The sequence below is a fragment of the Dinoponera quadriceps genome, unplaced genomic scaffold (assembly GCF_001313825.1).
Source record: "Dinoponera quadriceps isolate SergipeBrazil2010 unplaced genomic scaffold, ASM131382v1 scaffold616, whole genome shotgun sequence".
NCBI lineage: Eukaryota > Metazoa > Arthropoda > Insecta > Hymenoptera > Formicidae > Dinoponera > Dinoponera quadriceps.
The window spans coordinates 2,716,381-2,742,564 of NW_014555184.1; the positions used below are offsets into that span (position 1 = coordinate 2,716,381).

The following is a 26,184-nucleotide window of genomic DNA, read 5'->3' on the forward strand; positions in this document are numbered from 1 at the left end:
GTCGAGATTTAGAATCTTCAGTTGCCTTTGGGCCAACCTTGTACGTCTCTGGCTGTAAATATAAATCTATATGCAAGTATTATAGACTAAAAAAAAAGAGAAAATGAAAACACACTCACACACGGGTTGCTGTAATTCTTTTTAAATCGTTACAAAGCGACACTCGTTCGCAAGATGTCTTCGGGATATGTAACACGCCTAGCTGAAATGTATTCTGAAAGTAATTTGCCGCTGACTGCTTATTTTTTCCTTCGGCGAAAGTCTAACTTTGGTCTTAATTACGTCGACCTTTTAGATAAGATAATTAGAGCGATACGATCAATCAAAGCAGATTGGTAATCAAGAACCATGAACTTATACGGAAGCTCGTCGAGCCCGGCTATCTTCCTTGTATGATACATACACTTATACGTCATGATTCTTACGGTTTCGCTAAGGAACTTTATCAGTTTACACATCGTTACGAGCTGAGAACGGTAATACAATGATACTGCCATTATTTGTTATCAAAAATCAAATGTATATTGAAGACAAAGTCTCGTGATAATTAACGAATGCATTTGGTTGAGCGTTTCAGTGCAATATTTGGTAATTAGTATCAAGTATGAAGTTCTTCAATATATAAACCGAGTGTTTCTTGGTCGCTTTTAGAATAAAAGAAAAAAATTTTGCTTTTCAGCTTCAAGCTTAAATTAAGCAAGAGGTACTACTAAGTTGATATATCGCGAGAAATACCGAAGCGCTAAATCTGGCTTACGCAGATGCGAATAAGAGCGCATCTCACTGTGTGGGACAATGTCGCAGACAGCAGTGCGTCTTCTCTCTCCGCCGTCACATTGCAACGGGATTTTCAGGGCGAATGACAATCCTCGCTGGTAAATCGATCGTCGACTTTCTATGTCTTTAGTCGCGGGAAATCGTCGCTCCGAGTCGCGGCCGCCGGTTTCGACCGGCTTCAGCGGACGATTATTTATGCGCATAAACATCGCGCCATTGTGGATTACACATCTGCCACATGTATTGTATGCCGACTGTTACACAAAGTAATTACGCGATCGCTATCGACAACCCGCTGGAACAGCATTTCCCCAATTATATCGAGCGAGCATTGCGACATTAGAATAACCGATCGATTACGTGTACACCAGTCGCATTATGCTCGGCCGGTCGTGCTTCACATTAAAGTGCAGTCGCGCAATCGCGAAGTTCACCGGTTTCCTACCGCATTATGCGTTACTATTCGTCTCACTTCACGGCGGTCTCAATAGCGCTCCGGACCGGTAGAAATGTCTATCCATCGAGGCATCCCGTTGTGACCGATTTTCACGCTCGCGTCACACTCTTCCGAATTCGAGCGAGACGTTCGCGGAGAGCAGCCGCGTGAGAGAGACGAGGAATTCATAAAATCCGATCGGTCGCGCCGGTGAATCAATGTCGCAATGTCCGAATGTGAGTACTCCGAATAGGACCGTCGCAGAAAGCCGGAGATGTCTTATGGCGATAGATCGGTCGGGATCGGCAAAAGAGCGATCGACATCCGCGCAACTGATCGTCGGCCGAATCCGACCGCTTGCGATTTCAGCTATAGCGCGCGCTGTCACTTACTATACGCAAAATGAAAGGCGGCTTTAATTGCCATCGCGACGACAACGACGATGACGGCGAGCACGACGACGAAGACGACGTCTCGTCGTCGTCACCGCCGCCGTTATCGGAAATGTGCTGCGAAAATGTGCAGCGCGCGAGTAAGAAAGAGAGAGGCTGCACCCAGGTAGAAAGAGGGAGGCTGAGAGAGAAAGGGAATAAGAGAAAGAGAACGGGCGAGAGCAAGAACGCGGGAGAGAGAGAGAGAGAGGGGTGCGTCTAGAGAGAGGGAAAATGAAAGAGAGCGAGAGAGAGAGAGAGAGAGAATGACAGTAGGCTGGTTCGCCGCCAGTCAGTGTTTCCCGAACTGCTGTCAATGACAGTTCATGCGATCATGCGGCGGCGGATCCTCGATCATTGATCCGTATCATTAACGAGATCCCTCCAGTTTGTTTTCCCTCCGACAGTTCTGTCGCGTTGTTGAGTTTTCTTTTCTATTACCGCTGTTCTCCGATTGTAAGACACTGCTCTGGGGGGATTTTTCGTCGGCTCTCTGCACTCGCGCGCGGTGACACGACGGGTCGATACGACGGACGATTGTTGTTGTTGTTATTTTGACTAATTGGAGCAATCATGGTGAGTACGATTTTTATTTTCGCGTCGATCTCGCGTTGATAACCGATACGCTTGAATTTTATGCACAGCGCGAAATGCGAAATGCGAGATGTGACATTTTCGCGCCAACTCGCGCATTGAGCTCACTCGAACATCGGAGCGATATTCTTCGAGCGTTTATCCGAAATAACAGTTTATTTATTTATTTATTTATTTACCCATTTAATTATGGAAAATATCCCTCTGGTACGATGCTTTTAAGGCACAAAGAGAAAAAATAATATATATATATATATATATATAAAATACGTGGAAAACAAAAATAATATAGAATACAAAAAAATAGAGAACGAAAACACAATATTTATTAAAGCGATATTTTTTTTAAGAGGCCACTTATCTTTGACGTGATTATTTAGTAATCGAAAGAATTTCATTAGTTTAGATTAAAGAATCTCGAGGAAGGTTTGGTCGAACAGTACGCATTTGCGAATTCGCGAATACCCCCGCGGGCTCGCGTTCGCGTTAATCTCGACGGGCATTCTAATTTATCACCATGCGCGATTATTGATTCTACACATCGTTCGCGTGCATTATTATTGCATTAAATTAAACCGCTCGTGTCGAACGGAAACTGCAGTTTTCGCGCATTCTCCATCTCTCCCCGTGAATGCACGCTGGACGAGAAACGCGGCTTCATCGGCCGGCGATCCGTCTCGGTCCGTCAGGAGCCTCCCTCCGACAGCGGAGAGATCGTGCGAACTGGTCGGTCGTATTATTTTCGCAGCTGACGAGAAGAGTCACCCCGCAGCCGCGGGTCGCGGCCGAATCCGCGCGTTACTTTCCGCGGCTTATCATTTCCGAGCTCGGCCGAAGCTGTCGTTTCTTTTTCACCTCTTTCTTTCCGTCGCACGACGGAGTTATTACATCACTCGCATGGATTCATGCGAGACCACCGTGGAACCGGTCTGAATAGAGATCGATCCGAGCAGGATTGAAACGGACTCGCGCGAGATCGCGGGACCGCTCGCTTCGTTACCAGGGCGTAGACTTTGTCTCGCCTGACGATTAGTCAGTGCGAGTTTCCTGAAGCTCCGTAATTATACGGCCGGGATAATCGGCTCTGATAAAATGGCGAGCGTTCCACACGTGTAATTCTCTCGTCACAGATCGAAAGAACGGAACGCCGCCAGCTGGTCCGGTTGGGATCGCTTGTGCAACTCGCGCCGGAATGTTAAGCCTCGAAATTATCATCACGACGGCCGATAAACAAGCGATCACACGGCCTCTAATAATTCTCTAACGATCGTCCCCGTTCGTTGCACCGTCGATATACATCGCGGCATCGCCTTGTATCGCATTTATCGCCGGGAGAATAATAAAAGCCACAGCCGATCACTCCCTCGTCTCACGCTCGGATATATTTATATGTCAATCGATGAACGATTAATGAGTACTTCGATTATTCATGCGAATCTTTCTTCTCCCCACCGCGCGAGATAAGTTACGGCAGTGTCGTTATTTACAAGCTAATTCTTCGTATACTTTCTCATTCCCATTCAACGGTTCTGAACGGACCGGTGCCGTTTCAGAAGCGCTTTACAACGTCGGACAAATAATGAAGCTATTTACCTCTGCCATTGAATGACTAGTCGTCGTCAGTCGGCGTGAAAATGCCGCGGAACGAGAGTATCGATGCCGAACGGTGGTGTCATAACGCGCCGAGGAACGAGAGGAAAACGGTGGATCGACTTATCGGAAATATCGGCAGATTTCGTCGCGATAAGCGTCGAGAGCTCACACGTCTCTCCTGCGAGGCGAACTTTCGATCGCGTCCAAAATCAGCCGGGAATTTCACCGTCGAGAATTTCATTTCCAATCCCGATCACAATCGGGCAATTTTGCGGCGGCTACCGCGACTCCGCGGCCGCAGGTACACGCACACACCGTCAGGACCTTCGTCGTACCGAGAAACTCGTTCTGTCCTTCCGGGTTACCTGAGTCCTCTCACTTTCGTCGTGCGACGACCTCGCCGACGCATTTTTTTTTCGCTCCTTTTTGTTTTCGCTCTAACGGCATAAATCGCCGAAACGGCGACTCGTCGAATTCGCCGAGCTACAATCGCGTGAACGCGCGACGTCCTCGTCACGCGTAGGCGTCCCGCATCGTCCGCATGCGGACGTGCGAATGGATTATTGAAAAGGGAAGACAAAAAGAATCGCGCGCATTTCGTGCCGTCGCACAGTGGGCGGGATAGAAGAAACAAGGGAAAAGAAGTGATCGTCGCTGGAGTCGTGAAATCTCTGATATTTATGTGTCGTCGTCGCGTTAATCAATTTCACGCGTAACAAATCTTTCTGCTGTCGCTGATAGAACAAAATTATATTTCTAATACAAAATACACAATAATAATACTAATTATCGGTAACTAATCATTAATTAACTATGATTTTGGTTCTGAAATACACAGTGATTAATCGAAGATGTATTGCAAAATTCATTATTATTATTAATTAAGACGTATTTGGTACGCATTTTAATATATTTTAATTAATCATTTATTCTCCCGTTTTTAAATTTCGCTCATCGTGCGTCGCAGCTCCGTCACGCGCATCTGCGTCTTTGCGCATCGCGTTCGCCATCGAGATTCACCTGTTCGCGCAGTGTGAAAGCGCCGATCCGCGGATCGTCCGCGTAATTGAATCGACGGCTCCCGGTGGACTTTTTCACTTTTCACTTTTCATCGTTTCCCATCTGAGTCGAGTCCCAACGACTCTCGCTGCTCTCCGGCGAGTTTTTTTCAGGAAATAAGAAGGAACCAGGGGGAAAACACGCGTCTGGCGAAATGGAAAAAGAGTTACCCGATTGTTGTCGCGATGAGTAACTTTCCATCGATCGCTGCGAGAAGGAGAAATGAAGGAAAATTATACGGCCGATTCGCTGATTGATTCCGTCTGCGACTTTTTGCGCGCTCCTCGCTTTGCCGCGAACGTCCTGTTCCTCGGCTGATTCATCATCGAAAGATCAGACGGATGTTTCTCTCCCGCGTCACCGTTCATTTGCATTGATTAACGCGACTTTTTGAAACCGTCCGGCTCAATCATTCACGAGTCCGCGAGCCGTCGGTGTTTCAGCATTGAAAGAAACGGCGCTTCTCATCGCTTCGGCGTCTAGCGCCTGCTGAGTGAGAGAAAGTGCAAGAGTTTTGATACACGCCATATATCGCGGCAAAATATGGCAATTTTCAAGACAAACTTTTCTTCCAACAACGCGTCGTGCAATTAAACAGCGAGACCGGAATCGAAATCGATACAGCTTCCCCGTTCGGATGCGATGCATATCGGATGTCCTAAATTTTCATTATTTATGTAGAGGAAAAGCTCGGTGTCAATAAAGGTGACATGGATATGGTAAATTCACAGAGACATACCTATGCTTCTCATTTATAAAATATTGAACTCTGTCAGGTAGAACGTGAATTTCGTTTGTGTGCAGTCCCAGATAACATAACATCTAAAATCGGCGCGTAAGACGTCTTTCAGACCGTCTTTCAAACGTTTTATGATGTCGATTTCAGACATTATGTTATCTGGGAGAGTTGGAGTGGAAGTGGCAGTTTTTCTTTATACTGCCACCACTTCTTGCGACGGCCTTTCTTCCAGGAAAAATATTCACATTTGCTTTTGACGAGAACGCCGGTGACGGTGACGGATCGATGTCTAGCGGATGTCCGATTCTCCCCATCCCGCCCGAAGGATATATCCTTCATTGTTCGGGACCGCTCACGGCATCTCCGTGGCGATATCGCAGGATGCAATGGACTGCGCTGAATTATTAATGAGCGTCGCTAATCGTGACTGGCCGGTGTAACGGTAGAGAAAGAGAAGAAAACAAGACTCGCTTCTTTCGCACGACGTCGTCCGCCGGTGAAACCTCTGGGAATCGGGTTTTACAATGTTGCGTGGCATCAAAACACTTTGACATTCGGCCGGTCGTGCTGCCGCCGTCACGACGTCCAGCTTATTTTGAAATCGTTCCGCACGTTTCGACGAGCGCGCCACTCGGCTTGTTTCTCACTCTCGTCCCGAGTTTTCAAACTAATAATATATATATGTACTAATAATTAGGGATGGACGATATAGTATCGATATTTGGATTGTCATTATCGATATTTGTATCAACATTTTATCTCCCGATAATTCAGCAGACAGGACGAAAATAGATGACGGTCCGTTAGAATATTGGCTATTTAATGCGCATTATGAATGAAGGAAACAGCAATAAAATATTTAAATATAATTGCGACCCCCCTTTCACGAGTGAACGATTATTTTTACGAGCTGGAGATATCATCACCAAAAATAGAAACTCTGTCTGTAGAAAATTGTTGTAACTTATACGTAAAATAAATATAGAATGTAAATAAAAAAGTGTAAATACGTATATTTAATTGAAATGTAATTAATAATAGAAATATCAACAATATCGATACATCCCATCTGATACTTCTTGTATATCGGTATTTCTCTTTATGACATTTATCGACACGAAATATCGATATTTCCTATTCTTTATCGTTCATCTTTACTATTAAAAATAATCAAGCTCGATATAATAAAATATACGCACCATATTGACGTGGAGTTGACGTGGATATTTCTTTTCTAGATACTCGCTCGAATGATTAATCGATCGGTCACTGATGTTTACGTAAAATTTGCATTGCGAGAGTCAGCGCTCGCCCATGTATATTCATAGATCAATCTACGAATCCGGGATATCGCGCGATATCGCTTTAGTGCGCAAATCGTGTTTCAATAAAGTATAATATTAATAACGACGGCGGGCTGATAAAATATCAATACGAATTAGCGTTCGCTGCGGAGCGCATCGCTCGGGGTATCAAATCTCGCGCGTGCACGCGCGCGCGAACGGTCCATTGAGCGCACCACGCCATAAATTACATCGTACGCGTGTTTATCGATCGATAAACCAACTCTCAGTGCGAGATCGCTGCGAAAAAGCAAGCCCTGCACGCCTTATAGTGGAATACAATTCGCGATATGTTTATGACGGCGCCGCGGGCGCGATTATACGCGCACACGTATGCGCGTCTATCGATAGGTAAACTCGAGGCGGAAGGGGGAGAGAGAGAAAGAGAGAGAAAGGGGGATACGTATGTAAAGAGAGACGGAAGGAACCTCGAGAAAAATGGTCTCACCGGTTGCGGAGAAAGATACGCGCGAACTGGCGGCGCAGAATGTGCGGAACCGCCCGGGAGATAAAATATTTCGTTGCGTGGCGAGGAACCGGAGACACGTTCTGCACCGTCAGAGCTCGGGAGAGCGAGTGAACGGGTGCGGGTCCCCACCGGACGGGGTGCACTTTGATAGAAATTCCACCGGCTTTCTATCACAATCCTTTTCGCCGCAACGGCGCGTTACGAGGCCGCATTGTGCGCCGTTTATCTGAAATTACGGGCCGGACGGCGCGCCCGTGTGCGTGCGACTTCTAAACGGGTTCTTGAAATGACATCGAGACGTGGAAAGTGAGGACGGCCGCGACGTTAATAGGTCCGTGTACGCGCGTCAACGTCCGGCGTAGTCTCATTGTCGCTTATTGGGTTTGAAGAACTGCGCGGAGGTACGTCGAACGTATCAGCGCGCGACGACGGATATCTCTTTCTCTCTTTCCTTCCTTGCGGTTGAAGATAATTTAACATTTCGACATTGAGAATAGACCGCTTCCACCTGTTAATTAAGCATTAGGAAATTTCACACTCTCGCGCGTCGCGCGATAATAAAAATCCTCGATTTATTCCCCGTTTTCTTACACGCCGAAAAATCTATATCGCATTCAAGTAAATATTATTTGTCTCAAGAATTTCAGAAGCTTGTAGGTCCGCAAGTGTATCATAAGTTCATCATAAGCGTCAAATTTATTTAAGACAACTTGAATATATTTCTAGTGGAATAAAAATGTTTTCATATATATCATAATTTCATAGATATTATAATTTCTGCAGATTTTATCTTCATATAGGATTGCAAATTCTTGCTTATAATAATAAAATATGACAGTCTTGAATTGATACACATTTTTCCACGGCTGCTCGATGTGTCCTTACTTAGGCGAGGCGTGCATGCGCGCAGATTTGAAACACCTTCCGCCGGAAATGAGGTGAAAGGGCGGTCGTGGAGATGGCGTCTCTGGAATATAAAGTCGCGCGATGGAGGAGTGTCGCACGGAGACGACGAGACGTGGAGGAATAAAGGGAAAAAAGTCAGAAAAGGACGGCGGGAAACGTATCCACTCGCGAGCGTATCATCGGATTTATCGTCCTTTCCGCGCAGGAAGCGCGCTGGAAATTTCATAAGCGCGCGCGCGCAACGTCGAAAATCCGGTGGAGGTGAGGTGAAAGGAAGACTCGGCGCCGAATTGAAATTAGAAGCGAGGGAAGAGAACGCCGTGTGGCGGAGGTGGATGCTTGTAAAAAGCCAGACAATATTGCTTTTTATGCGGGGTGTAAATTTCACGACGACGGAAGCGAGGCGCACTTCCTGCGGGATCTCCTCCCGTGGAAATCGCGAGCGAACGTGCGGAATGAAGCGCCGAGTGTTCGGCGGTGCGACTCGCGGCGGATGAAAAGAGATCTCAGAGGAGGGAGAGGAAACGAGAACAAGCGTGACAAGGGGAAAGTAATAGGCGGCGAGTGGAGAGATTATTTATGGAAAAGGGATATTTCAACGAAAACACGGAGGAGCATATTATCTTCAATTACGCGCGCGGATGTACGTTATCTGCGGAGCGACGTGAAAATTAGAAACGCCGAGATAGAGGAACTCGCTTGTTGTTGTATGGAAGAAATGTCGCGAATTGCACAATTTGCGAGAACAAGGAGACATTAGTAACTTTAACGCGGAATATAAAAGAATTAACGTGCCCGTTGTTTCCCGAGGATTATGAAAGTGGGAGTCTTCCGTGATGACATATCATTATTGTACTCGCTCGCGCGCGCAGGTAACCACTCCGCTGTTATATATATATAATAGCGGAACAACAGTGACAAGTGGAACCGTATCTGGAATGAGAGAAAAAGGATAAAGCGCCGTGGAAACGTGGCCGTTCAATTGCGCAGCCCGCAACCTCGGCTGCTTTCCAACGTAACCTACATACGCTCGTATCTGTCGGAAGAAAATGAAACCCTTGTAACCTTCTTATTAGTACGTGTCCGCGCAGGATGCGCGCCGGGAGAGGGGATGCGCGCGACCCGATTAGTTGAAAAACAAAAATTTCTCCGTTTCACGAATACACAGCGGAAAGGGGACGTGAGAACCGATCGGCGGCAGCAGTGCGAGACGCACGCGACGACGGTGATTTTAACGCGTGTGCGTAAACATCGGGCGACGCACTTGACGGAAAAAAGTGACGGCTATCCTGCGATATCTTCGGATTACGAACCATCGGCACCGGCCATAAATAGACGCGCATGTAATTACGGAGGCGTCCTCAAATATTGACTTCGTTAACGGTGCGAGAGAAGAGACGCACGCCGCGGAATGAATAATTTCAATTCACGAGCGAGATAGGCTCGCGAGGTGAGCGTCATGAAGCGGGCAGGCAGAAGGAAGCCGTCTCTCCTCTACAAATCAGCAATATGTCTCGTGGCAGGAAACCGGTGGAAGTTTCATAAGCGCGCGACACCACGCGGTCCCAATAGCCCCTCCGGCGGAAGTCAGGTGAAAACGGTTCGCAAACGTGCGTAGCCTGAAAACGAATCGATACACGCGCGCACCTACGTGCGTACAGCGATGGGCCTAAGCGCCGTGCGTCGACCTGCAATTTCGAAGCGGGCCGCTGCTGCTCGTGAAAAACGAGAACGCACGCTCGTCGAAAGTGACACGTGTGTGTCGAGTGTAATCTCGGGAAATTATATTTTCCTTCGTACAGCCCCGAGTGAACAATAAGTTCGGTTGGATCTAGAGTTTTCAAGTTTCGGACAAAGATGATTTTTTCCCGTTATTCGACGGATTTTGATTTTTGCTTTCTCATCTTCTTTGCGGAAAAAAATTAATGTGACAGGTTTTAGTCGGACACACAAAATTCAGTTTTCTCAACAAATATTCGTACTCTTCAGACAGAAACCGAAAAAACCGGAAAAATGGGGGGAAAACGGATTTTTCTTTTCTGAAGCTTCAGAACTATAGTTGAATCTACCTGACAGTGGACGAGCAAACGCGTTTTGGCTGAGGGAAACGGAATTTCTGGTTAAGAGCCGGATTTTAATTCATGAGAACGAGAAATTTTGCTTCCTTCGATCCAAACTCGTTATTCATTAACAGGTAGATCGAATCAGACTCATTTTTCAGTATAACAATCGAGACCGTCGGTCTGAATGAGAGAAAGAGTAAGACAATTTTATCATCTAGAAATCGCGAGTTTAAGATAATGCAAATATAAAAGGAAGGTAATAAAGAATTGTGTGTGATATAGTAATGAATCATTTCGTATTAATCTCAATATAATTTACAATATATAAATGCGCTTTGCGGTGCACTTTCGTCGCGGATTTCGATAGAGCGGCGAAAGTGTCAGTCCCATCACTACCTGGAGCCGGTCGAGCTCGCTCCGGCAAGAGCGGATTTTTGCTCGGAATCGGCTCGTTTCCAGGTTAAAACGCGTCCAGACGCCCTCGGCGACGCGTTTAACAGGTTGCCTTTATGTAAGTCCACACACGGATGCGGTACAGGCCGCCGTCGTGTCGATTCGACCGACCAGGATTCTGGAAGTAGCAAGGCTGTGTGGGTCTCAATGTCAAAGGACGGCGATACCTGGCCCGGGGTCAGCGTCTGCCGAGCCGTGGGACCTCACCGTTTCGGCTGAAGGATTTTACGAGATATACTCGAAGGATAGCGGCCGTGTAATCCTGTTTCGGTGTCGAAAGCACGGAGTCGCTCGAGACTGAGTATACGAGAGACAGGAAATCGGCCGGAGAGATAAGACGCGAGATATACGTCGACATATACACAATTTGTACGTCTTAATCGTGCAGAGAGGAAGAGAAACAGAGAGAGAGAGAGAGAGAGAAAGAAAGAGAGAAGCGTTTATATTTTCCTAGATTATGTCCTTTAAGGACTTAACTTTAAAATTCGAATGCAGAAATGCGACAGCCGAGGGATTGACAATAAAAGTCTTACTTCTTAATAGTTGTCGCTCATTATTTTAAAAAAGAGTTTGCCATAAGATGATCTTATATAGATATTTAGCAAAAGATTGTACTAAATTAGAATTACTGATGGATTGGGACAGCGAATTCCAAAGATGACTCTGTGGGAAAAAGAGCATTGCAAAATAGAGGTTCGATCTACAGGAGAAAACAAGGGAGAGAGGGGGAGGGAAGGAGGGAGAGAAAGAGAGAGAGAGACGTCGTTTAATTTAATCGATGAATGCAACATCGAAGGAGGCGATTGTTTGCGAAATATCGGATTGTGCTCGACGCGAGAAGTTTTTCTGACTTGCTCCACGGAAGGAAGAAACCGCGCGCACGGTGTCCCGATAAGTTTTCTTACAAAAGCATTACTCGGATATAGATAATATCTCGTGTGCAATTCAAGGTTAATTAACTTGAAAAGTGAAATTCGACGATACGTGGATGTACCTTTTTTTTCTTATCGGTTGCCCAACGCGCCGCACACTGCAAGTTTCAAGCGTTGTTTCCTTCGTTATTCTTGCAGCATCGCGTCTTCCACTGCGCACATGGAATAACGAGCGTTCATAGCCTTCATTTTACAAGGCAATACGTGAACGATGAGTGCAAAAACTTAAGGTTACACGTGGAGAATCATATCTATAACTAGTAATGCACGACGTTCGTAAAGATTCATGCGAGACAAAATTTCAGCAATTTCGATAAGACCGAAGGAATATTCAATGCGTTGAGATTAGTTTATCTTAAAATTTTTTTCATTGTGACGCAAAAGAAACAAGGTTCTATGTCGCGTAAAATAATCAGGTCGAATTAATTAGCGCCTTCAAAGTTCTTATTCTTGTTAATTTGCACCGTTAATTCGAAGCAATGCGGCCGGTCCATTGAATGGAATTCGCGCAAATATCTCGACCAAAGACCATTGAACTTTTCCCGAAAATTAGGCTCGACACGTTCAACCGTGAACGGTAGATTTTTTTACCCTAAGTGGGTCATTTCGAGATTAAAATTCGTTACGCGTTCACAGACACGGGAGGCGTGTCCGTGCGAGATGTTCTTATATAAGTTTCGATGTATAACTTACTTTCTTCCAAATATAGTCGGAAGACAGCGCTCGCACACGCGCTCGCTACCGTCGAATTTCAATGTCAGCAGATTATGATATATCAATTGAAATCAACGCGCGTTAATATACGACTTACATTAGAAAGCGGCTCGCGTGCTGTACACAGACTGTCCCGCCAACGTCGATCTGTTCTTCCTACTGTCATATAACATTCAATAACCGATACCTTTCGTTTATCTCGCGTGACTTCGCGCAAAATCAACCGGCGACTTTTAATTTTACTTGATGTCCCCCCCCCCGATTCTGTCTCGCTCGAGTTCGGAGGATCTTTCCGTTTCCGACTCGAAACGTGTGTATGTGTGTGTCTGTGTATAGGAATACTATGATACCATGAAAGAATCGATATTAATATTGAAATCATTAGTGATATCAATAGCAAAGAACCAAAATACCGATACCGGTATCGAAACTTAAAAACATCTTTAAATTCGGGGAAATATAAAAATCAGGAAAGTTTGTCCGGCAAGCTACTTTCATAAGAGTTTCATACGTCTGTACATAATAATCTAACTATGATATGAAAATACTTCTGTCTTCTGCGTTAGACTTTTTGTCGGTTTGTGATCTAAAGACTTTAAAAAGATCGATACCAGTATTGTATCGGTAGTATCATCCCTAATCGCTAATAAAACAATATCAGAGTCAGCGGGGGAACATCGCGGGAGAGCTCGGAGAGCTTTCGTCCGCGGGAAAATGATGGTATGTATTCCATCCCACAGAGAGTGTTCTTTTCTCGCAGCCGACAACCTCCTTCCGCGTCATTGTTTTCCACGTTTAATAAGAGCCAAGATGAGCGACCGCGAGAAGCTCGATGCGCTAGGTTCCCGCTATATTTAAACGAGCGACACGAGCGCGTAATACGTGTCGGAACGCGGCGTGCGTTTTGTCCATGCGGGGAAAAAACGGAGAATCGCCGTTTCGAGTCGCGAGAGAGACAGGAGCGCGGCTGTATATCGCGGCCGAGCATCGTGAGATGAGAAAGAAGGGATCGATCTTCGACCGATAGCGGGCTACAATAATGCGTCGTGTGTGGTGCAATGTACTTTTACACTAATTAGACGATGCAACAGCGAGCCGCCTGACTAGCGAACGAGGGAATGAACGAACTAACGCGCGACTAGAAAAGTTCCAACCGGTATGGAAAAGCGGCTGAATCGTGCGCTGAAATGGTGTTACCGAACCAAGCCGATGCTCTGCCGCGAATGGTGCCGTCCAAGATAAATAAACGCGCATGGAGAGCACTTTTCGTTGACAATTTCGTCGCGATGCCTTCGTTTAACACCGTGTACGCTGAATTTAACTCGTCTGCTACGTTGAAGTAAAGGTACTACCGTTCACGTAATACAATTGTTAGAGCTGCCAAGTATATGTAAAGATACTCCAAGAATATGTTAAATTGCGCGGAAATGACAATCGCCTGGATCAATAGGTGATTGCGTTGAGATGACGTCCAGAAGAAAGTTGCAATTTTCTTTGAGTCAAGAATCGAGTTGCGGAATTAGAGGCGAGAAATCCAACGATGAGTATCTCTTCGCGAGAATACATGGCTCTCCATGATATTGGGATTGTGGAAATTATGACGATTGGAGACAATTCGAAGCGAGACACAAGAAGCGAAAGCGAAGTCGCATGACTCGGGCGCATACCTCGACCTGTACGCTAATCGAATTCGAAATACAGGACGCAAGACTCCAATCGAAGCTTCACAGTTTTATTGTCGCTGCACAGTAAAAAATTTCGTGTTACAAACGGCCTACTGAAATTTTATGTTAACGTGGAGGAATGCGTTAAAAAGTACATAAATATAATGCTAATTTGACATATTCATTTTGTCGACATATCTCATTTTTAAATTAAATTAAACTTATAATATGTTAACAAGATGAATGTATTAATTTCACATTATATTTATATACTTTTTAACACGTTCCCCCTATGTTAAAGCAACAATATTTCAATGAACGGTTTTTAACACAAAATATTTTACTGTGCAGCGATCCTATTTTTTAATTTTTTTTATAGAATCTCGTGAAGTTTTAAATTCCCGCCCTGGAACGGAGTTCGCGTGATTATCCGAAAACGTTCTTAGAAAATTGCGCGGAAAGCATATATCTCCGCAATACGTTTTACACGAACGCAACATTGCAACTACCGCCATTTTTTATACTTGATCCCGGTATGCTCGCAAATAACAGCGTTTAAATGTTCGCGGGTATCGCGCAACGTCACAGTGACGCACTGTTTAATTAGAAAGTTTCCCGAAGAAGAAGCGGGGGAACAAATTGTCGAGCCATGAGAAACGTTAAGAATATAGATTGTACTTCGGGAAAGTTCGGCGTAACCATTGAGACATACGCAAACTAACGGAAATGATTAGAGGAATAATAGATAGTTCCTTTTTTCACCGACGGCACTTTCACCCGAACCGCGGGTTAAACGTTAATTGGCTGTTAATGAGCGCGAACCCTCTCCTCCACTTCTTACCGCTCATAAAAAAGTTTAACGCGTGCCAGTAATTTATATTTGTGCTGGACGACACACACACACACACACACAGACGTGACGTTACATTGTCGTGTGCGCGTCGTTACGCCGCGATTACATGGCGATTCGCGTTCTAATTGCACGATAGAACGAGCAGTAAAGCGGAGAATGAGGAAACCGTGTGGAAAAATGCTGCGCTCTGACGCGAATGTTAAAGAAAACTCAGAGCGTGGCGAAAATATATTTACATGCCACCGCAACGAAAAACACGAAAGTGCAAGCTTCGACGAAACGCGTCGATTTACGTTCGATAATAACTTGCTCATTTTCGCATAATCGCGATTGCAATTTGATGTTGATTATCTTTAATAATGCAATTCTTTCGAATATACAATTTCCTATTGATACAAATATAATTTTAAAGCATCTCTCGACACGAAAGAAAAATTAATATCAATTTACGATTCATGTTCCCACGTATAAGAAAGTTTTATCTTCATTTAGATTTGCATACTCTTGCTTGTAAATGAAAATACGGAAATCTCGAAATAGTGACTTAATAGTGAATTTTTTTTCTGGAACCTTTCTCTTTTTTATTCCTTTTTTAAACTCCTCTTAATTGGAAGACCCACTTTAATATTTGTGTCACAGAAAGAGTTAAGGTTTGATTTAATATATAACACGAAATGTGTACAAATCCAGAAGATACAGCATTTGCGTATATATGAAAAAATAATGGGCGAGACACGGTGCCGTAACTAATAACAAATTTAAGACCGAGTGTAATAGAGACAGTTTTTATTCGTCACGGTCCCAGACTTTCACTCGATTCCGAGTTAATTACCGACTAATAATCTACAGGAGCGCGCTCTAAAATCTCGTCAAGATTTGGATCGTGCGCAAAATTCAAATTCGAGTGAAAGCGGAGAGATACGAGCGCCGGTCAGCCGCTGGGATTGTCGCTAAATCGACGACAATGAAGCTTGTGCGCACTCACTATCTAGTTCAAAGTTCAGGCCTTCCCCTTCTCTCACGAAGACGCCCGTCCCTTTTGCTTCCTTTCGTACAATATGGCTTTGCACGAGAACATAAACAAGCGCGACGGGCGATTTTTTATGACACAGAGACATCACTGCGAGGACTGCGAGAAATCGCGAGGACATCTCGTTTCGGAGTTACAAGATGAAAGATAACGAAGCACGCACAAACAGTGCGCACTTGTCAGACACGGAGTAAGTTTAAACGAGTACACTGAAATAAATACATGCTATGGTTGGCAATATTTACTAGATTCAAGTAAAATGGTTGCCCCGATAATCTTTGGAAAATATTTACTAGAAGTAAAAATATAAACAATGTGACATTTACTTCGTATACACAGTGTTATAGTTGTAAAGTTTCGAAGAAAAACGGTCTTTTTCCATTTTTCCGCAGATTTTTCCAGTTTTTATCTTAAGAATAGAAAAAAGTTTAGAAAAGTTCACGTGTGTTTCATTAAAACCTACCGCACTTATCTTTCGCCGTAAAGAAGAAACCGTAGAAATCTGCGTAGATATTGGGAAAAAACCACTTTCTTCCGAGCCTTCAAAACTAATTCTCAGATATTTACTTATATGTATTAAAACAATTGCAATATAATAAATATTAAATTCATAATATCGAGAATACCAGAATTGATATTTGGAAAATATTTATCAGACAGAAAAATCTCAATTAAAACCGATTAAGTTCCTCGAATGGGAAAGAAGAATTGCATAATTCGAGTAAATATTTTCTTAAATTTAAAATTATTTTACACCTACATTCAACAATTCACTGACAGATCAAGGTATTGCTGCGTTCAATTAAGTATTTACTACGAGTCATTGAGATATTCTTAAATCGATAAGAATATTGCTTGACTCAAGAGGCTTGAAAACAGGTGATTACGTTTACTTGATTCCGGCACTTTTTATTCTGCATACGCACGCGTAAATGAACGGTCGGGCGAATAAAGAGGCAGATAGCGATCGATAGATCGGCGGCGTCTGAATCGCGGAGCGAGTCGTCATCGCGCGCCGAAAAGAAATCGCGGCTCGAAGGTGAACGTGCTAAGGTCGCGGCGACCGAGGCGAAACCGAGAGTCACGTCTCATTAAAGTACCACACGCCTCTTCCTCGCGCGCGCACTAGCGTACGGCACTTCTAGTAATTGTTACATCAGCGCGGTGCAGCGCGCAAATTACCGTTAATGCGTGGAGCACGTATGCGGCGCGGCGCGTCGGAAGCCTCGCCTCTACGAGTTTTCATAATCGGCCCGACGCACTGCGCGCCTCCGGCGTAAGTTATTGCCCCGGCGCGGTCGTAAAACGCGCCAAGACGAACGTCGCCGGCGTTCTGACGAATCAGGTTACGATTTACATTTAATTACCGCGCGCAAATCCCGAGCGCAGACTCAACGGGATTATCGCCGCCGAGAGAGGCGAGATCGATCGAGCGGATATCACGTTTTCGCGAGTGCACACCGCGGAGAATGCTGTTGCGCGAATAAAACTGATCAATTTCGAGTGAATCTTCTTCATGAGCGATAATGTAGAGACTAATGATCGAGTTTTTCAAGCGAAATGTGTGATGTGTTTAGTTTCACGATAACATTGCTATTGAATATGAAAAAATGTATTCCAATTACGACGCTGTTGACCGATTTTATTATAGAGCCTATTTAATACGGAACTTGGACGATCATGGCAGTTTTTTCCATTGGCACCAAAGCAAAATGATGGAACCGATCGATGCTGTCACGTCCCCACTTTCAGCGTCACTACGCGCGAAAAGAAATGATAAATCAACCAATCATATTTTCCTTGTAAAGGGATAAAATTTGAAGTATTAATAGATTTAAGGATTGATGTAAAGATTGCAACGTCGTTTTTAGACTTTACGGTGCCTGTACATTTGTTCTTCCTTGCTTATTTTTATTTCGATAAGTTTAAATCGCGACGTTCATTCTTACCTCTCTCAATCAACACGTTTATTTGCCGCTATATAATTTAGAAATATAAAGTGTTATATAACGAAAATGTTACAACAGTTGTATTACAATTTTATAGTTTTACTGACTTTTTCTACATGACCACCCAGTCAACGTTCAGTTGCTGCTACATAACTTGGAAATTAAAAGTTATATAACAAATATGTTATAATACGTAATCACGCGATTTTCTGTGAATCGCTCAAAACGGCTTTTCAATATTTTTCAAGAAAAGTCGCTCCTCACATGGGCACATCCTTAAATAAATCCGGATTGCATTTTATCGCGATTATCGCGACGGACGGTGATACATTAATGATCGTCCGGTTCGGCCGGCGAAGGATCGATCGGGAAACGACGGGTCCTTTCGAACGGACACGCTTATCGATGAAATTTCTGCTTTGACCAGTTAGACGAGTCGCCTCTTGGCGGGAGAAATTAACACGCTGACGAACGGCGGAGATTCGCGAAAGTTAGAAGGGAAAAATATGTCGGCGAACCTTTGATGTCGGTATTATCATTCGTCTCGTCGAATGCGTGGGACTCGCGCGAGCACTCGTGCGAAGATCACGAAATCGAAGCGCGCAAATCGAGCGTCGTGCGTCTAATAACGTTGATCTCTTTCGATTTCGATGTCCGGCCGACTGCAAAAAGCACGGTCGGCGAGTGTACATAACGGCGATTCGTGCCGAACGGCGTTGGAAACGCGCCGAGGGCGAGCGCGGTGAAAAAGAATGGAGAGCGCGAGGAGAAAAAGGAGCGCAAGGCTCTCGAGAGCCGTGCTAAGGAGGTAAAACGTAAGCGGCGGGACGCGTGAAGGAGGAAAGCCGCGATACCGGGCGTTCTCCGCGAGAGTAATACAATGTGGAATGCACTTCGAGGCACAGGAATCCGGTGGCGAGCGGGAAAACCTTGTGAGAAGGAAACCGAAACGGAAAAGACACGAGTGATACGGGAGAGGGCACGCGGAAGTGTGGAAAAGTCGGAGGAAAAATCGAAGAGGAATAAAGACGGAAGAAAAAAAAACAAGATGAAAAGAAAAAACGATTCTTTTAATCGAAATACAGTATTGATTTTGAAATAAGGAAACCGTAGAACAGATTCATATTCGAGATGCGGATGAACAAGTGTTACATATATTTATTTATGTTCTTAAAATATCTATGTGTATCTATGAATTAAAAAAATAGGTTACTCATTTTACACAAATTCACAAGTCTTATCAAATCCTCCTGATTTTGTTCAATTTTATTCTATATTTAGTTTTAATCTACATTCTCTTAATTTTATTCAAATGATATCGATATGAGAATTATTATTAAAATGATATTGGAATTTAATGGAATGCAGAAATGTCCAGTTGATAATTGTATTCATCGATGGGGAAGCAAACGTTATTGCTAATTATTGTGATTATTCATCATTTTTATCGCACGGTTCACAGTTGTTATTTAGCTTTGCTTTCATTTCGTAGCGCGAGAAGGTGCTTATCGAGGTTAAGACGAAGGCGTGGATTAAATGTTTCGAATTTACAATCACTGTTGCAAGGTGATTGCATTAACGGCTATCTCGTGCTTATGACCGCATAGCGGAAACGTTTCTATTCTGCTGTGAGAGATCGACGACAGTAATTCAATGAGGAACGCGCTCGGGATGTTCCGGAATTCGAGCAGACATAAGAAAGCTTTACGTCGTGGAAAATAGCGGGACTGTGTATTAAACCCGAAAAGTATAACAGGCGGCTGAGCAAGAATGAACAAGTCGCTATTACAATTGTAATTATAAAATATTCAACGTCGACGGAGGGATTTTGTCTCAAAACGGTAAAAACGGTGACATTTGAAAAATGCGAGATATTCAGTTCGAAATTACGAAGACTGCTGGGAGAAATCGCAGCGTAAATCCAGGCGTTCAACTTGTGAAATTAAATGTCAGCCGAGGAAACTTCGCAAGTATCAGTCAAGTTGAATTACGATCGCTTTTACGGAGATAACAGTTACGCGCAATTTGTCACTGCGCTACTTTTCTCTCTAATTAAATCATTACCGTGTGTAAACAACGGACTGCATACGGTGTGTGTGTGTGTGTGTGCACGGTATCGCGGCGCAATACGGTCTCACCGGATGCTATTGAAATTACGACCGGCCGTTCACAAAAATATTCGAGGAGGTTAAAGTGTGTCGTATCTCACGAGCCTGCCTACGGCGGTCGCAAGGGCGGCGAAGTTATAACCGCGGGCAGAGACCGAATGAGAGCGCTCGAGTGTAAACCAGGTAAATGTAACGAGCAACGTGGCACGGACGGCGAAGAAAGCTTAGCGCTTCGTGTAGAAGCCGGCCAGGAATGCACTCGGCGCATCGCGCGCGCGGTAGCGCTGTCTCGTTTCTACGCGCCGCTCCCGACGCTTGTAATCTGAGATCGCATGAATCGCACGAGTCGGTCGCGAATTCTAATCACCCGATTAAAACGCGCGACAATCCGCGCGAACTTGTTAATCGAACGTATGTAACTCGTGCTAATAAATACGCGGCCTTTCTCCGCAGCGAGAACACACGCGCCGCGCGTTTGATAATCGCGCGCGCGCGCGCGCTATTCCGTGTACGCTGAGAGAAATTGTAGTCATTTCCGGCTTGAACTATGGCGGAAAAACCGATATGCCATTTTGTCTTTAGGCTCTAAAGACCCAGTTGAAGGTACAGAATTAAAATTTATGGCGCACGTATGTAGAAATCGGCTGACTCTTCTATCTTAAACAAATAAACGGAGAAAGCAATAACAAGAAAAGGGAAAATCGGTCCCCGGTAAATGTATTCTGTGAAATAATATTCATAGCAAAGTTCAGGTATGGCGGTTAAAAAACCAATGAACTCAGGTATTCACAGGGCAACAAACTAACCTTAACTTTTCCGCATGATTCGGAGGATAGAGATTGGCACGGGAATCAAAGTGGTTTGAAAAGTTCAGAACTTGTATTATAAAAGAACACTGCCGAGTAAATTACTTTACCGCTGACTTGTTATTCGGATTTTCACAAGATAGCTCAGCAAAAACCTCAGCACGACGAAAAATCAAACCGATGCTAATAACACGAGCGAACGCGCTACCACATAGAAATTATTAGCTCCAACTACTGTACATAATAAACGAAATTCATGTTCTGCCCGACAGAGTTCAGTACTTTCCAACCGAGAAACATCGGTGTGTCGGTTTACCACACCTGTGCTAGTCTTGGTGCTTTTGCTCTACACTTTTTTCAATCATAAAATAATGGTAATAGCAGCATACATGTAAGCTTATTATCATTGACACTCTAATAATACTCACTAGAAAAAAACGCCTCTCCTGACTATAACTCTTTCACAGTGATAATTACACTCAGCAAACACGATGACGTAATAATAAACGTACGTAACGTTGTTAGAATGTTTTCAATACTCGACGTTTTTCTTAATACGTCATCGTGTTCGCCGAGTAGTTAGAAATACCAAATACTTTCCCCGAAACGTAGCATGACAGCTGCGGAATGTGAGACGTTTGATAAATGTATTAATCGCGTGATCGCTCGTCGCCATGATGAAGAGAAAGAAGAAAGGGAATAACGAGACGAGTATCGAGGCGACAATCCGCGACGCGCATCGTTTCCGCGCCGGCCGAGGAAAAGGGAAAACGCGCGCGCATTGTGACCGATTACTCCGTCTCGCGCATAATCGCCGGCGTAATTGCATTTCCCCCTTAATGGGCGACGTTGAGAATCGATTTCTCTCGCTCCGCCGGTGAATCAACAATTAGACGCCGGGCGCGTACCTTTACGACGGGCAACTTTCGAAAATCCCAAACTCCGCGTACGCGCGCGAGCGTCAGTGAAATTTTCACGGATGGACGGCATTACTGATCTAGAATCCGCCGCAAAATCGACCAGCAGGACTCGCCTGCATCCTGCGTGCCTCGCCGGCGCGTCGGTTCTCCGCTGAGGCGGAAGGAGGACGACGACGACGATACGCGAGTCGGTTTTCTCGCCGATCTCGGACGAACTCCTCGGATCCTCTCGGACGCGTTACTCTCCGTTTTTCTCTTCTTTTTTCCAAGCTTCCTTCCTTCTCCTCCGCGCTCCGATAATTCATTTCCGCGTTTCATAAAATATCTCTTTCTCGCGCTGCCCCACGGACCGCTCCGCGTCGCGCGCGAGTCGTTTCAGCTACGTACTCTGTTCTCGATCCGCGGAGTATTTATTGCCCAACGGATCTCCACGGGCATCACGACTGGACGGAGGAGAGAGGTCAAAGAAACCCGAGACTCGAGATTTACACACCTCGAGATTTCAATTAGATAGCCGATCGTATCGAATTATTCAAACGAGCAGCGGTGAGGTCGCGGGCGAACGCGAGAGAAGCCACCGAAACTGCATTAATCGTCCCGCGGGGAACGGATATTCGCACGATTTATCACCCTACTTAAGAGCGACACATTTGACAAAACTAACGCGTTCGTCGCGAGTGAGCGAGCGCTTTCACTCCGTGGATATGAATATCAGACTTTTACGGAACGCCGTATGAAGCCGTCGTAAAGATCAATTCGCCACCGGCTTTTCTATATGAAGCAGAACCGAAATCGGCTTTATCGCGGCGCAAGACGCTCGACGGTGGAGTGAGAGAAAGAGCGTGGGAGCGTATCTCCCCGCCGCACAGTAGGACGAATAAATTGTTGCGGAACGTTTCAAGATAAAAAAGAAATTTGGGATCTCAACGCGTCATCGTGCAAAATGCTCGATGAAATATTTACACGGGAAAAAGTGCTGGATTCAAGTAAATAATTACTCCAATAGTGAATTTTTATCTCTCACCTTCTTTCTCTTTGCGCGCCAATTTCGTGGATTGTTACACTTCGTTCCACATAGTAAAATATTTTCTGTTAAAAACGGGGCGAAACTTTCTGTTACTTTAATATGTGCGAAAAAGTACACAAATACAATATTAAATTCACATATCTACATTGCCGATACATGTTAATTTAACGTTATATTCGTGTACTTTTTAACATACACTCGTACGCTTTTCAACACGTTCACCACATTAAAGTGATAGAAAATTTCAGCGGATCGTTTTTAGCGCAAATCTTATTCTCGTGTACCGTGCGCCGCGCTCTTCTCTTCTCGTCCCAGAAGAAGGAATCTGGTATACCGTGATGCTCCGGCATCTCGACAGCATGTCCGTGAGATTTATGCCGGATAGAGGAGCCGGCGCATCCAGGGTGAGCGAATGCGCGCAGGGGGCGAACTAGTGTGGTAGTAGCAACAACGATAGTAATGGTGGTAGTAGTACGCATAGTAAGGGGAACGTTAGAAATGATCATTCTGCCGAGTCACGGATACTTGACTGGCTATATATACGATGGAGTCGTGCACCGTGGCAATAGGGGCCGTTCTAAAAGTCCGGCATAGAAATTTCTCGGTTCGCTCTCTCTCCGCGCACGCGGCACGGCCAGCCGACGATGCACCGCGTGTCGCGTCGCGTCGCAGCGCGAGAACCGCAGCTCGGTCGCATGCAAATCTCTAGACGGCCACCGCGCTCTTTTCCCGAGATCGGGGACCAGGGGTTCAGAGCCGTATTAATAGTCGTTACTTGCCTCACGCGAGATGGCCGGGCCTGAATTTCAAGTTGAATCTGAGTTTTTCAGCGGAATTTTACGAATACACCTGACATTACATTTGTAATCGTGATTCAACTGGAAAATAGCCGATTTAACTATAAATTCAAATATGAATATCTTACTTGGGACAAGTTTCAAGTGGAGATTATTAATACGTAGAAAAGAAATGGTAGAATCAAATAATCGCCTATTTTCCGTCACTTAAATCAAGTAATATTTTCATCAACACTTAAGTATATTTTGACGGCTTAATAATAAGTATTGATTTTCACGCAATAATACCTGAATTTAAATCTACAAAAATAAAACTTGCCTGAGTATCCCACTTAAGACAGGTTTTAAATACGCGGAAAAGAAAATTAGCCGCAGTAGTTAAATCGGTTGTAATATATGGACATCTAAAACTTTAGCGGTGTAAGCAATTTTAATTGCTGCGGCGAAAGAATTTGCTACTGCGGCAATTAAAATTGCTTACGCTGCTAAAAGTGTTCATATGTTACAGCTAATTTAGCGATTGCGGCTAATTTTTTTCCGTGCAACGATTATTAACACAGGCCTTGCAGAAACAGACGCGGGCGATGTTAATCTCCGGCGCGCATCGGCTTCATTAATTGACTAATAGGAGCAAGCTAATGACCGGGAGGCACTAGCCTCGGAAGTATAACGTGGAGTCGCTCCCACGTTCGAAGGAACGAGGCGCGATGCATGCGGCGATATCGCGGCCCGTCGCGACAATGAGCGGCCAGGTGAAAAGATTAGAAGGTAGGACAAGGGGGAACGGATAATTTTTCGTATGACGCGACACAATTGCGCGACGCAACGACGGAATGCCAAGTGGAGCTTGGCCGGTTCTTGTTGTTCGGTACGACGCTTATACAGAAGATAAATGATGCTTATAGAGACTCGTGCGGGATATGCAGAGAGGCTCGTAGAACGCGAGAGCGCAATTTAGCTTCGACCGGCGACTTTAACGCCAGATCTGTCGATCAGTTTGACGATAACTCTTCCTTCACCCGAGACGTCTCTCGAGGCGTTCATAATTACGAGACGGTGGATCCATCGGTGGCGAAACTAGTCTCGCGAATCGAATCTCTAGATCTCGATCAAATCTCGAGTAACGAGATTCCACCTCTCTCGTTTAAATTCGAGTGGCCCTCGTCGTCTAGTCCTCATTAAATATATATTGCACCGAACTCGAAATAACGAAAAAATTATGACAAAATTACAAATTAATTTATGCTGCATTTGAACGTGACGCGAACGAATCGAATTGAAAGTGAAATAAATTTATACGAATTTGTTACGCTTGATAAATACTAAATTCACGAGTGAACCCCTTAATGCGGCACTAACGGGCAATACATCTTTGAGACGTTCGGGGTCTCCTTTTTCCGGTTTAGACTATTTATCGTTAAAAAAATCATACAATACACGCAAGAAGATTGAATAAGCCGGTTAACTTGGCGGACGTAGGCGCGCGCGCGCGCGCCTGCGTACTCGGCCCAAAGTGAAATCGGAACATAATGATTAAGAAGATGATTGCGTTTTCACTTTATCGCAGCCATCAATGTCACAAAGTGCGAATTACAAGCTCGTTACGAATACCTCTTCGAGCACGGCGATGTTCGCCGGCAGTGGCGGGATAATTCGCCGTGTTTAGAGCCGGGGCTCGCGTACCGGAGAGTACGCGTCTTAAAATCGGCGAAAGGTGCGAGACCACATGGGCCGCGGAGAGTAGAAACTTCAAGTGACACGAACGTCGTATAAGCCGGGTATAAACGTGGATAAAGCTCGCCGGCCAATAAAGTCGCTCTCGATAAAGCCGCGTCGCGCGGAACGCGCGCGGAAAGAGGTTTCACCTCCTCGGAGAGTCTCTCGCGTCTCCGATATAAAAGCCGCCGCGCGGCGCTCTGCGCTGAATATCATTAAGTGTCGCTGCGCGTCGGGTAATGATATTCAACGGTTCTCCACGGTGCTCGCGAGGTTCACGAGGTTAAGAACTTTCCAGGCTCGTGGCCGGAATGGCCGATCGCGCACGCCACTCCGAAGAAGAAGCGAAAGATGAAGAAGAGAGAGAGAGGAGAGGAAAAAGATTCCGCTCGTCACGAAGTCCCCGGTCGGCCATGGCCTCGAAAAAAAAATGCTCGAGTCCCGCTTTCCTGCGGTTTGCAATAATAATTAATACGAGCGAGGACGACTGCTCCTCGCTTGCGTCGCGGCACACTATCTCGCGGATGGAACACGCGGATCTAGCCGTGGAAAGGGGAGAGAGAGAGAAAAAGAGGAGAGACGCGATGGAGCGTAACTTCCATCTCGATCTCACGCGCGAGTCGGGAGTGAAAACATAATTAGACGTGCGAACGATCTGACGGGTCTTGTCTTTACGATCGCGCATCGCGCGGGAAGCAATTACCTCGATAAGAGCGTTAAATATCTCGCTCTAAATTCGAGGACCCAATCCGTGGAGCGCCGAAGCGCGCGCACGCGATCTGCCGCGTGCGGTGCGTTCTGTGTT

General features: G+C 45.1%; 1 protein-coding gene across 1 annotated transcript in view; it reads left to right on the forward strand.

Annotated features, from left to right (window-relative positions):
- The first annotated feature begins 1,961 nt into the window (after window positions 1-1,961).
- Window positions 1,962-26,184, forward strand: part of LOC106743362 (probable chitinase 3) — a 35,595-nt gene continuing 11,372 nt past the window's right edge. The window contains exon 1 of the mRNA XM_014617136.1: window positions 1,962-2,220. Coding sequence (XP_014472622.1) covers window positions 2,218-2,220 — 3 coding nt within the window. The 5' untranslated portion in view covers window positions 1,962-2,217. The remainder of the gene's footprint in view (window positions 2,221-26,184) is intronic.